The sequence below is a fragment of the Sinocyclocheilus anshuiensis genome, unplaced genomic scaffold (genome assembly GCF_001515605.1).
Source record: "Sinocyclocheilus anshuiensis isolate Anshui unplaced genomic scaffold, SAMN03320099.WGS_v1.1 scaffold941, whole genome shotgun sequence".
NCBI classification, from domain to species: domain Eukaryota; kingdom Metazoa; phylum Chordata; class Actinopteri; order Cypriniformes; family Cyprinidae; genus Sinocyclocheilus; species Sinocyclocheilus anshuiensis.
In genome coordinates this window covers 720,353-731,458 of record NW_015555791.1, presented here as the reverse complement: position 1 = coordinate 731,458, position 11,106 = coordinate 720,353, and the positions used below count along the sequence as shown (strand labels likewise).

The 11,106-nt window shown below is 34.4% G+C and overlaps 2 protein-coding genes across 4 annotated transcripts in view; both read right to left on the bottom strand.

The window, feature by feature from the left end:
• Positions 1–4,023, bottom strand: part of deaf1 (DEAF1 transcription factor) — a 17,187-nt gene extending 13,164 nt beyond the window's left edge. For both annotated transcript variants that reach the window (XM_016468970.1, XM_016468971.1), the window contains exons 1-5: positions 3,685–4,023; positions 2,885–2,973; positions 1,629–1,749; positions 1,414–1,560; positions 73–212 (exon numbers count right to left, since the gene is read on the bottom strand). In XM_016468970.1, coding sequence (XP_016324456.1) covers positions 73–212; positions 1,414–1,560; positions 1,629–1,749; positions 2,885–2,973; positions 3,685–3,868 — 681 coding nt within the window. In that variant the 5' untranslated portion in view covers positions 3,869–4,023. The remainder of the gene's footprint in view (positions 1–72; positions 213–1,413; positions 1,561–1,628; positions 1,750–2,884; positions 2,974–3,684) is intronic.
• Positions 4,024–5,089: 1,066 nt separating this feature from the next.
• Positions 5,090–11,106, bottom strand: part of pgghg (protein-glucosylgalactosylhydroxylysine glucosidase) — an 8,034-nt gene continuing 2,017 nt past the window's right edge. For both annotated transcript variants that reach the window (XM_016468922.1, XM_016468921.1), the window contains exons 5-14: positions 10,707–10,826; positions 10,493–10,624; positions 10,299–10,410; positions 9,477–9,549; positions 9,073–9,209; positions 7,347–7,480; positions 7,140–7,235; positions 5,673–5,770; positions 5,360–5,583; positions 5,090–5,255 (exon numbers count right to left, since the gene is read on the bottom strand). In XM_016468922.1, the coding sequence (XP_016324408.1) occupies positions 5,179–5,255; positions 5,360–5,583; positions 5,673–5,770; positions 7,140–7,235; positions 7,347–7,480; positions 9,073–9,209; positions 9,477–9,549; positions 10,299–10,410; positions 10,493–10,624; positions 10,707–10,826 (1,203 nt within the window). In that variant the 3' untranslated portion in view covers positions 5,090–5,178. The remainder of the gene's footprint in view (positions 5,256–5,359; positions 5,584–5,672; positions 5,771–7,139; positions 7,236–7,346; positions 7,481–9,072; positions 9,210–9,476; positions 9,550–10,298; positions 10,411–10,492; positions 10,625–10,706; positions 10,827–11,106) is intronic.

Here is an 11,106-nt window from a genome sequence, read left to right as displayed (position 1 = left end):
TTGCGATTGTGTGTGTGTGTGTGTGTGTGTGTGTGTGTGTGTGTGTGTGTGGCCTCCGAAGGCCAGTCTGACCTGAATGAGACACTGCAGAGGTCGGCCAGCATAGCGGATGCTTCTCTTCCAGTCTTTGCTGCTCGCTCTCCCTGACATACCCTCAAACTCAGTCGGGGTGTACCAGTTATTGTTGTGTTTGATACAGCGCCCTTTGCCCCCTGAGGTCAAAGGTTAAATATCAGTCACTGGCTGTGCCCCAATTCCTATATTATGCATCCTAAATAGTCACGAGTGTGTCTTAAATCATGCTACATAGAAAACAGTATGCCAAAGCAGCCCAAATAGTATACTATTTTTCCGTGGATTTCAAAAGAGTTATGTCAGTTAATAAAACACAACTGTTAATTGTTAGATCAGCTCAGGTCAATTAAATAATTTCGACAGATACAACTTTTTAAATACATTATAATACAATAATGTATTGGTCAAGGTTGAAATTAACAATACCTGAGATTAATAAATGGTTTACTAATGTAGCTAGTGTAACTAATGTAGTTAACTAATGTTAACAAATGGAATCTTATTATAAAGTGTTACCTTATTTTTGTGAATTATTTCGTACTTTAATGGAATCATTATCATCTATTGAATTAATGACCTTAAAATTAATTATTTGAGGTGTTTGATTAATTTAAAACCTGCTGTGAGAACTTTCCCTGCAGTTTTTTTTATACTATTGTGATATTTCACTGCTAAATAAATAACAATAATTTATAAATTAATAATACATTTAAATGTTCAAAAATTAAGACAGCCATATAGTAGTATTGTAATTTTAGTTGTACTTTAAATTTAAATTATAATTATTTTATTAAATACATTTTTTATATTTTTTATTTTAAAGTGAAATATTACAATAGCAATACATCTTATTTTTTATTTGGTCATTTTTATATATTTATTTAGAAATAATAACCGTAATAATAATAATTATAATAATATTATTATTATTATTATTAATATATATATATATATATATATTACATTATAATTATAATAATAATTATTATCTTATAGCCATATTCATATATAATCACAAAATCTTGACCAAATTGTGCAGCCCTACAAACAATCACAACAAACCAAAAGTTTTTTGTGTGTGTTTTAAATCACTTTTTTCCCCCAGAAATAATCGCAATTACATTTTCCCCCCAAATCGTGCAATGAACATACTACTGTGTAATATAAGCATACAAATTAGGATGCAGCCTTTGTTACTGTAAGTACTGTCCTGATAGCTTATTAACCCACAGATGATCATGTGTTTGATCTCCTGCATACTTCCTAAGAGGTTTTCAAACACAGCTGAATTAGTTTCATCAGTCGGTCGAGTGCCGCCCTCTTGTGACGGCTGTGTACCTGAGCCCAGTCTGTTTTTGTACAGAATCCCGCTGGTGTTCCTGCAGCGGACCGGAAGCTCGTTCTCATAAACCGACGGATCCCAGTTGTACTTAGAGACGTCCTTATCGCGTCCAGACGTCAGAGGGGTACTCGGGGTTTGAGGGCCTGAGAGGGAAGAACAGACACGTATAGAAATACTGCAGTTCATTTAAGACAAAATAAATCAAATTTACCAGGTGTCGCGGTGCCCTTCAGCGCTGTGGCGTCTACGATGCTCCCATCCGTGTGCACCACGATCAGTGTGGCCTTCTGGGTACTCAGACTGTCTCCGATCTGAAGCGTGGTTCTGCCAGTCTACATCAATCAGTTAAGAAATATTAAATATGATATTGTTATTTTGATTCAAAACATAGCTGTCCTTACATTTACTTCACACTAACCATAAATAAATGTACTATGGTAGTATCATGATTATTATGGACTAAAACTAAAACCATAAAACAATTTTAGTTACTTGAAATGAAATAAACCCTACTTGACATGAAATAAAATATAAGAAATTTGTATTTCATTTCAGCTAGTTGCCAAAAATCCTTTCTCATTTTTATTTAGTTTAACCTGATGTACTAAAATGATCACTGAAATAAAATGAATAAAACCTATTAAAAAAATTATATATTGCATAAGTAATAATATTAATCAAATTATAATATTTATACTACATAAAACAATATAAAATAATATAATATAATTTATTATATATATATATATATATATATAATAAAATTATATAAAAAAATAAAACTAATAAAAATGGCAAACGCACAAAAAAACTTTAACTAAACTTAATAAAATTAAATTATTAAACAAAAATAAAAATACTTCAACCTACTCATACAAACTATAATAGTATCTAAATGATACTAAAATAACCCTGTTTTGGACATGTAAAATAGTTTTTATCATGATATATAAATATAGTTACAATACAATGCCACAGTTTTGGTTTATTTAATGGAAAAACCTTCCAATGGTGAAAAGCAAGCAATTAAACAAACAAATAAATAAGCCAGATGAGAACTACAAAAATATAAAATGCATCGTTTTTTATATGTGATGTTTTCAAATGAATAAAACATTACAATAAAGTTATTTAACATTATTAAATACTTTCAGATTTTTACTTTTTTTTTTTACATTGATTATAAAAAAAAGTCATCCAAATAAAAGAATGCAAGAAGGTTTTATCATGGTATATGAAAATATAGTACAGTACCACAGCTCTGGTTTCTATCATGGTATTTTGATAGAATTTTGATAGTATTTTGTTTTGTAAGAGTGTGAATTAATTTGTTTTATTTGTTTTCTTTCCTTCTTTCCTTTCCATTCCTTGTATTTTACAAAATAATGTATTGTGCATCATGTCAATTTCAAGACTGTTCAACATTAAATCATTCATGGGTTCAGAGGCTGAAGTGTTTTATCTTACGAGCAGGTGTTCAGGGATGGACGCTGCTGTGGAGGTGAAGACAGTGTCATCTGAACTCTGGACGTCCCCAACAGTGACGGCTGTCACCTCTGCAAAAAACACAGACTTTATGACTTTGGGAAGATGACAATGTTTAGTGTTTGTGCACATGACATACTGAACCACATACATACGTCAAAAATTTGGTATATATATGGTATATAATTTGGTATCCTACCGTAAATATATCAAAACTTAATTTTTAATTAGTAATATGCATTGCTAAGGACTTCCTTTGGACAACTTTAAAAGTGATTTTCTCCGTATTTAGATTTTTTTGCACCCTCAGATTCCAGATTTTCAAATAGTTGTATCTCAAGCCAAATATTGTCCTATCCTAACAAACCATACATCAATGGAAAGCGGTATAAATCTCTCTATATATGATCTTTTAGAAATCATTCTAATATACTTATTTGCAGCTCAATTATTATCTTTTTTATCGCCACTCATTATAAAAACAATTTTCAATGTTGTAAACATTTTTGTAACATTATAAACGTCACTTTTGATCAATGTAATGCGAATAAAATTATTACTTGAGTCTGATGTGAGGAGAATAGTTTGCGTTTCCCCCAAACAAACAAAAGAGTATACTAATATTAACGCTGGTTAAACAAGCCTTATACTAATCAGTCTAAAAAGATAATTAAGTGGGTCAAAAGACAGTATGATGTACACTGAAATAGATTTTCATTGTTATCAATAATCAATGATTCGTTATAAACACAAAATCAGCTGATGCGCATGCGCACACTGACCTGCAAACGCGGTTTCGCCGTCGTCGGGGTTCGGTAGGGATTCGGTGATGTCGATGTTTGCCGCTTCTCCCATCACAGTCAACGTGGCGACTTCGGCCTCCGATTCGGTATCCGACCCCGCCGCCTCTCCCGCAGACGCGTCGCCCAGCTGCAGCGCTTTCGCCGCCGGTTCAGTCGCGTCCATTTCACAACAGCGGCGCACGAAAGCAGCCGAAATTTTCCGAAGGATTGACGAGGCGAGCCGCGCGTACCTCGCGATTTGTAAAGCTGCAGGTGTCCAGCGAGCGCTTAGTCAACTTGCACGAATAAATAATGAATTTATTATTTTTGCTTCGGGTATGAAAGCAAAGAAAATGGTTGCAGGATAATGGCCTCCTTTTACTGGGGACGGGAGATCAACACAGGAAGGAGAGCAAGCGGAAATTACCGAATCAAAACGGAAATTACCGAAAGAACACGACGTAGCACGAAACTACGCTCGACATCAGGCGTGATTTGTAGTCGGAAGACACAAATGTAGCTTTCTTGAAGTTGTTGCAATGTTTATGGCATTTAACAATTATTTGAAATTTTTATTTAAATCCTTAAAACAGCTGAAATGAACACCTTAAAACTCTGTCAATTATTTGCACTAATATATATATATATATATAAACCCTCTCATTTAAAATTTAGCTTACATATTTTATATATTAATAATTGTATTATATATATAAATTATATATTATATATACATTTTATTTATATATATATTGGCCATTTCCAAACAATTTGAAGTCCATCATTCTACAGTGAGGTAGATTATTCATAAGTGGAAGACATTCAAAACAGACACCAATCCTCCCAGGAGTATACCTCCCAGCAAATTCACCCCAAGATCAGACCATGTAACGCTCAGAGAAATGGCAGACAACCCAAGAACTTCACCGCAGGCTCCACAGGCCTCAGTTAACATGTTAAATGATCAAATTCATGACAGTACAGTTATAAAAGTATGGGTCATGTATGACATGTTTGGAAGGCTTGCCAGAAGAAAGCTTCTTCTATCTAAAAAAACTCCAAAAGGATAAAAATGGTGAAAAAGCGAAAATAAAAATACATTTAAAAATGCAGTCAGAAGAACTACAAAAATATAGTAAAATGTATTGTCTTGATGTTCACATTTTCAAATATAATGTTACAATAAGCTTATCGATATTAATATATATATATTTTTAATTACTTCAAAATGAACAATTATTAAAAATATTATTGTGGATTTTCTTTTTTTTGGCATAAAATCAAACACATTGATTTGTGTCAATTAAAAAAAAAAAATAATAATAATAATAATAAAATTCCTTTTTTTTATTTTATCTTTTATTGTAAATAGTTTTTCCAGAGTATACTGTGATTCATGTTCATGTAATAATAATAATGCATTATTAGAGTACATTATTACAGTCATATGTAGTATACTGAAATATAAAAGGTATGAAGTAGAAATGTGGATCATCAGACAGGCCAGCAGTAAGAACCAGAATTCACTTTACGGATCTGACCAGGCTGCTGCGGAAATGTCACTGACTGTCCTGTGGACAACAATTCATTTATTCTAGAGAATTAAAACTGCCACAGCAAACACCACTAATTACTATCAGTCATTGTTGGATTACTGCTGTTCGTAATTTATTACCTGGAATAAGTGGGATTGTAGTTCCAGTATTCAAGACAACTTGAAGAGCGGAAGGCGCCTGACTCCCAGACTCCTCCTCGGCAGGCTTCCTCACTGAAACACTCACTTCCACACTCTTTATCAACCAGTCCATCTCGTTGCCAAGGTAACTCACACCTTTCACACTGAGCGCATCAACTTCCTGTGGTAGCAACGGAGCGAAGGCAAGATGCTCCTTCTGCACCCTGAACAACACAGGACAGGAACGAGACACACAATGATGTCTGGATGCGATCAAGCGACTGACTCTTCAAGACGGCAGTGATTTTGTCACCTGAAGCCAGTGTAGCCAAACAGCACTGCCTGCAGAAAGCCGCCCATACCGGTGAGGAAGTTCACACACCCAGAGCCATCAGCCGACTCACTCCACACCTACACACAGAATAGGAAAATACAGATAATAGAGATATTTGATATTAAATACTAGGGTATTCATATATTGTGTAATGTGTAAGGTATCCTGCTTTAAATATTGACATATGTGACCCTAGAGCACAAAACCAGTCATAAGCAGCAGGGTATATTTGTAGCAATAGCAAAAAATACATTGTATGGGTCAAAATTATCGATTTTTCTTTTATGCAAAAATCATTAGGATATTAAATAAAGACAGTGTTCCATTAAGATATTTCGTAAATTTCCTACTGTAAATACATCAAAACTTTTTATAATGCATATTACTTTTTTATTAGCAATATGCATTGCTAAGAACTTCATTTGGACAACTTTAAAGGTGATTTTCTCAATATTTAGATTTTTTGCACTCTGATGATATGTATAAATCTCAATTTATGACTGGTTTTGTGGTCCAGGGTCACATATGCGCAATATGTATGTTTTATTGTTGTCACAACTTAATTATGTTGCATATTAATTATGTTCCATATACGGTAGTTATTATGCAGTTTTCAGTTTCGATTAAATGTAAATTTAATCATGTAGTGTGCGGAATTTATATATTTTTTAGTTGTTGAATATGGAAGCCTTTTTCTGCCAAGGGATAAAACAATAAAAATGTAATTGCGACCTTTTATCTCACAATTCAGACACTATGTCGAGAAATAAACTCAGAATTGCAAGATATAAACTTGCAATACTAAGAAAAAAAGTCAAAATTGTGAGATATAAACTCATGATTCTGAGTTTACATATCGCAACGGTGTTCTCGCAATTCTCACAATTCAGTAATTGTAACTTTTTATCTCACAATTCTGACCTTTTTCTAGCAATTGCAAGTTTATATCTCACAATTTAAAATTAAGAGGAAAAATGACAGAGCTTGTGAGATATAACATATAAACTGCAAGAACAAAAAGGGTGAATTATTAGAAGTTTTTTATCCTGTGGCCGAAACAAGCGTCCAATGTTTTTTTACATTTAAATTTAATGTCATTTTTAGAATTTTTTTAAATGTAAAAATAATTTTATATAGTTTCGAGTTTATTTACCACACTGAAAATAGAAGGTCAAGTTCTGCATTGCATTGTGGGATACGGTATTCCGTATAGTGTGCTCTACTTGTATTATTTATTAGATTATTTGGATTATTGTAATATGTTTTACAAGAAAATACTATTTTAATTTTTTTTCTACTTCAAAATTGTAATGTTTATTTATAATGTGTTCCTTGCAGTTTTTTTTTAATTATTGGTTAAATTTACTAGTAGCAAAATTGTTTCTACACTACTTTTTTTTCAGTGTACTATACACAGCAAACATATTCTATACTGCAAAAACGTACCTGAAATGGTTTCTGGATATTTCTGAAGCATTTCTGCAGAAGCTTTTGGGCTCTTTCAGCATCTCCAAGTTCAAACCAACCCAAAGCAAACATGCCCTACAAACAGACACACATATAGACTTATTTAAACATTTTACAAGAAAATATAGTGTGAAAAATCCAAAAAACCCAACCCGCATGATGGTTGAGGCATAGTGTGTGACTTACCCATGTCATGGCCGGTCCGAGCGGATCAGTGACGGCCTCATATGCTTCCAGATCGTTGCGTCTGACCTCTGGGGTCATGGACATGGCCAGCGGATATCCGAGCAACACTACGTCTGCCTGCTTTACTCCACTTCCTGTGGAATACATTATGCAACAGTACAAACGAATTTTGAATTCTGTAGCTTAAATACAATCGCCAGAAGTAAAAAGCTAAACGTAGGATATAAAATAATTCATTTTGTTGCTGATTGTTTGTTTTTTTGTCCCTGGCAACCTCTGTTGTCTCATTTAGTTGCTTTAGTTTAGCAACTGTCTTTTTCCAGACATGTAAAAGCCTAAAAAAATCCTGAGTGGCATATTACTGATGTATTTTATGTAGTAGAATAAAAGGTGAAAATATCTTTAGTTTGCGTTTACCACAGAACTTATATCAGGCATTTAACCAAAAACCAACTCAAAACATCCACTGACTTTGTTTAGAAAGGTGAATATCACGGAATATATAATGAATACCCCTCTGGTGCTCTTCTTTTGAATTTTTTAAAATCACAGCTTCATCGGAATGGTACGAAACTTGGTGACTTTTATGGCAATTGGAATGTGAACACACAAAAAAATTGACGGCATGATTCGAGCAGGCTAAGTGGTCGTAAAAAAAATAGTCACACTTGTGGTCTTTGGTCAAAAATGACCGACCATAGGAAATGAATGGGAAATCGACAAAAACACAACAATTCAGAGATTTTTTGTGTGTACCATCTACAAATCTGCCACAATGCAGAAAAAGTACACATTCTAAAACATCAAGAGTGCAAAACCAACACATCCACTCACACACAATCACGCATAAACACACACTTATACACACACACACCTATGAACTGGTGTGACTGTAACACAGCAAATATGTACAATAAAAGCAATAATTAAACTACAATGCAGTAAAAAAGTGGACAGCAAGGAAGGGGTTACACTTTAAACATCAAAGAGTGCAAAACAGACATATCCACTCACACACACACACAATTATACACTCAAATGAATTGGTATGGCTATAACCATATAGCCAAAACGAGTCAGAAAACTGAAATCAGATCATACCCAGAAGAATTAAGCTCTGATAAAACATTCCTTTTCGTTTTTGTTACATTTTTATAGAATTGTAATGTTTTGTGTAACAAAATGCTTTCTCTGTGTTCAGGTTTGACTGTAGTAGTAATAATTCAAAAACTGACGCTTCAAATCAACATTTAAAAAATAAATAAATAAAAATCTAAAACCTTTACAAAAAGTTGTCTTTGAGAATGTCTAAATATATATCTAAACCCACAACTTAATAAAAATAAGTATTTATGTCTAAAAACAATTATAGTATTTATAGGCCTTTTATTAAATTGAATTTTAAAGGCATTGACTATTTTAACATGAAATACTGCATTAATTGAAAAGTAATATAAAATATATATATTTTTTAATTTTTTATTATTTTCAGTGGGAAGAAATTGATCATATTTACTGCATAAATATTAATTAGTACCCTGAAATTATCTCAAAATACAAAATAAAAAAATATTATAGAACAAAAATATGTTACATTGATTTTACTGTAACTGTTCAATTTTAGGTGTCCGTTCTTTTGACCGTGAAGCTCACAAGTGTGACTCCCAAATGAGGAGCACCAGAGGGTTACTGCAACATGAGCATGAAGCTGATGAGGGCGTCTCACCCTGCGTGTAGCCGTCAAACTCTGGGTGATACTTCAGTTCCGGGTCAAAGGGGATTTTGATCTTATCAGCAACGTCCTGCCAAGCGGGAGGAGGCGTGTGCCCTAACAGACCGGACAACTCCACGGCAAACTGAAGACTAAACAAGAAAACAAATGAAAAATTATATCTTATCTGCTAGTTCTGAAAAATACTCCCAATACTCAATATTCAATGAGGGATGTTTGGCTGTTTTATCATGCACCAGGTGAAAATCCTAGGGTTGGACTTGGAAAAGTAATGTAGCATTAACGGTTCAGGAAAACTTATGCAGTGACGTTTACTACTTAGGGTTAGGGGTTTGTTCAAATCAATGACCCTAATTATGAGTGACCCTAATTATGAGTGATTACACACAAACACACACCTGCGTTGGGCGACAGCATTGGTGAACACTGAGTTGTCAACAGTGAAGTAATACTCATCAGGAGGAATCACACCTAATGGACAAACAACACAAAACCTCACAAAAAAGCTTATGTACTGTACAACATCAAAACAAGACACTAGACAAGTATTTTAACTGGTTCTAATGCAGCATTTCACTTTAAATTTCTTAGTTTGTTTCATTCATTTGTTGTTTTTCCAGCCCTGAATGCAACACAAAACATTAAGAATCATTAAAAACTAATATGATGTAATACTGTGTACATTCAAAACAGTTAACGCGCTGCACGGATGCGCCGTTTTCGTTCAAATCAAAGCATAAATACACGTAGAAAACGTATCCTTGTGGCTGACATAGAAGTGCATACGCTGCTTGCGTTCAGTGGTTATTCTCCAAAATGGCACTACGGTGATGCGGAGAGACACAGAGGAGACGAATTGTTGAATAAAGTTGTTATTTATTTTTTATTCGCATACAAAAAGTATTCTCGTCGCTTCATAACGTTACGGTTCAACCACTGATGGCAGATGGACTATTCTGACGATGTCTTTCATACTTTTCTGGACCTTGACAGTGTAATTTACTTGGCAGTCAATGGGACAGTCACAAGCCTCCCGGTTTTCATCCAAAATATCTTAAATTGTGTTCCGAAGACGAACGAAGCTTTTACGGGTTTGGAACGACATGGGGGTAAGTGATTAATGACAAAATGTTCATTTTGGGGTGGAGTATCCCTTTAATGTCATGACCAAAATAGTAATAGTTTTAGTTGACGATAATAACCCTGATGTCACTGCTTACCTTTGATATGGTACTGCTGCTCAGTAGGGTCCCATGTTACCCGTGAAACCCAGTAGTCAGCGACGCCCCACACCACCTCATTGCCCCGTCCTTCTCTGAACATCTCCAGGTCCTGTGTGATGGATGAGACACCGATGATGTTCTTCTGTTCTTCTGGCACATGTGTACAGTCTTTATGTGTGTATCATCTGTACCTGTGTGAGGTAAAAGTACTGCTGGAAAGCCAGCACCACGTCTCCATTGATGTGCAGCTCCTGCTCTGCGTAAATGTCCTCTGGACAAACGTCACGGCCCATCACCGCACTCTCCCATGCAAACTTCAGTCCCTGATAAAACGGGTGGAAAAACTGTAAATAATATAAGAGTATATAAAGCTGCAGATAATTCAAGAATAATTCCTCACTGTACCTTGTAGCCCACCTGCTGGGCGTTTGCTCGAGCACCTTCTATGGTTCCTGCACGGTATTCCAGTGCGGCCCTGGCCAGTCTGGGATAGAAGAGGGCAACACTGGGGTACATCCATGTGTCCTGTGGGGAGAGCCAGAGAGACACACACACTAAATACATATCTAACAGCGGTTTTCAAACTGGCTGGAAGTCCATGTAAAATTTGGAATAGAAAAAAAAACACAAAGTAGTAACTCAAGATATTAATTAAATGCATTTAATAATTGAACACATTTAATTGATATTATTACCGTTTCACTTGCTTTCTAAACAATCTTTTGAAATCATGATTATTTAATATAAGTGTATAATTAATTCTTTTTTTAAGCAAAAATGCATTCAATTGATCAAAATTGACAAC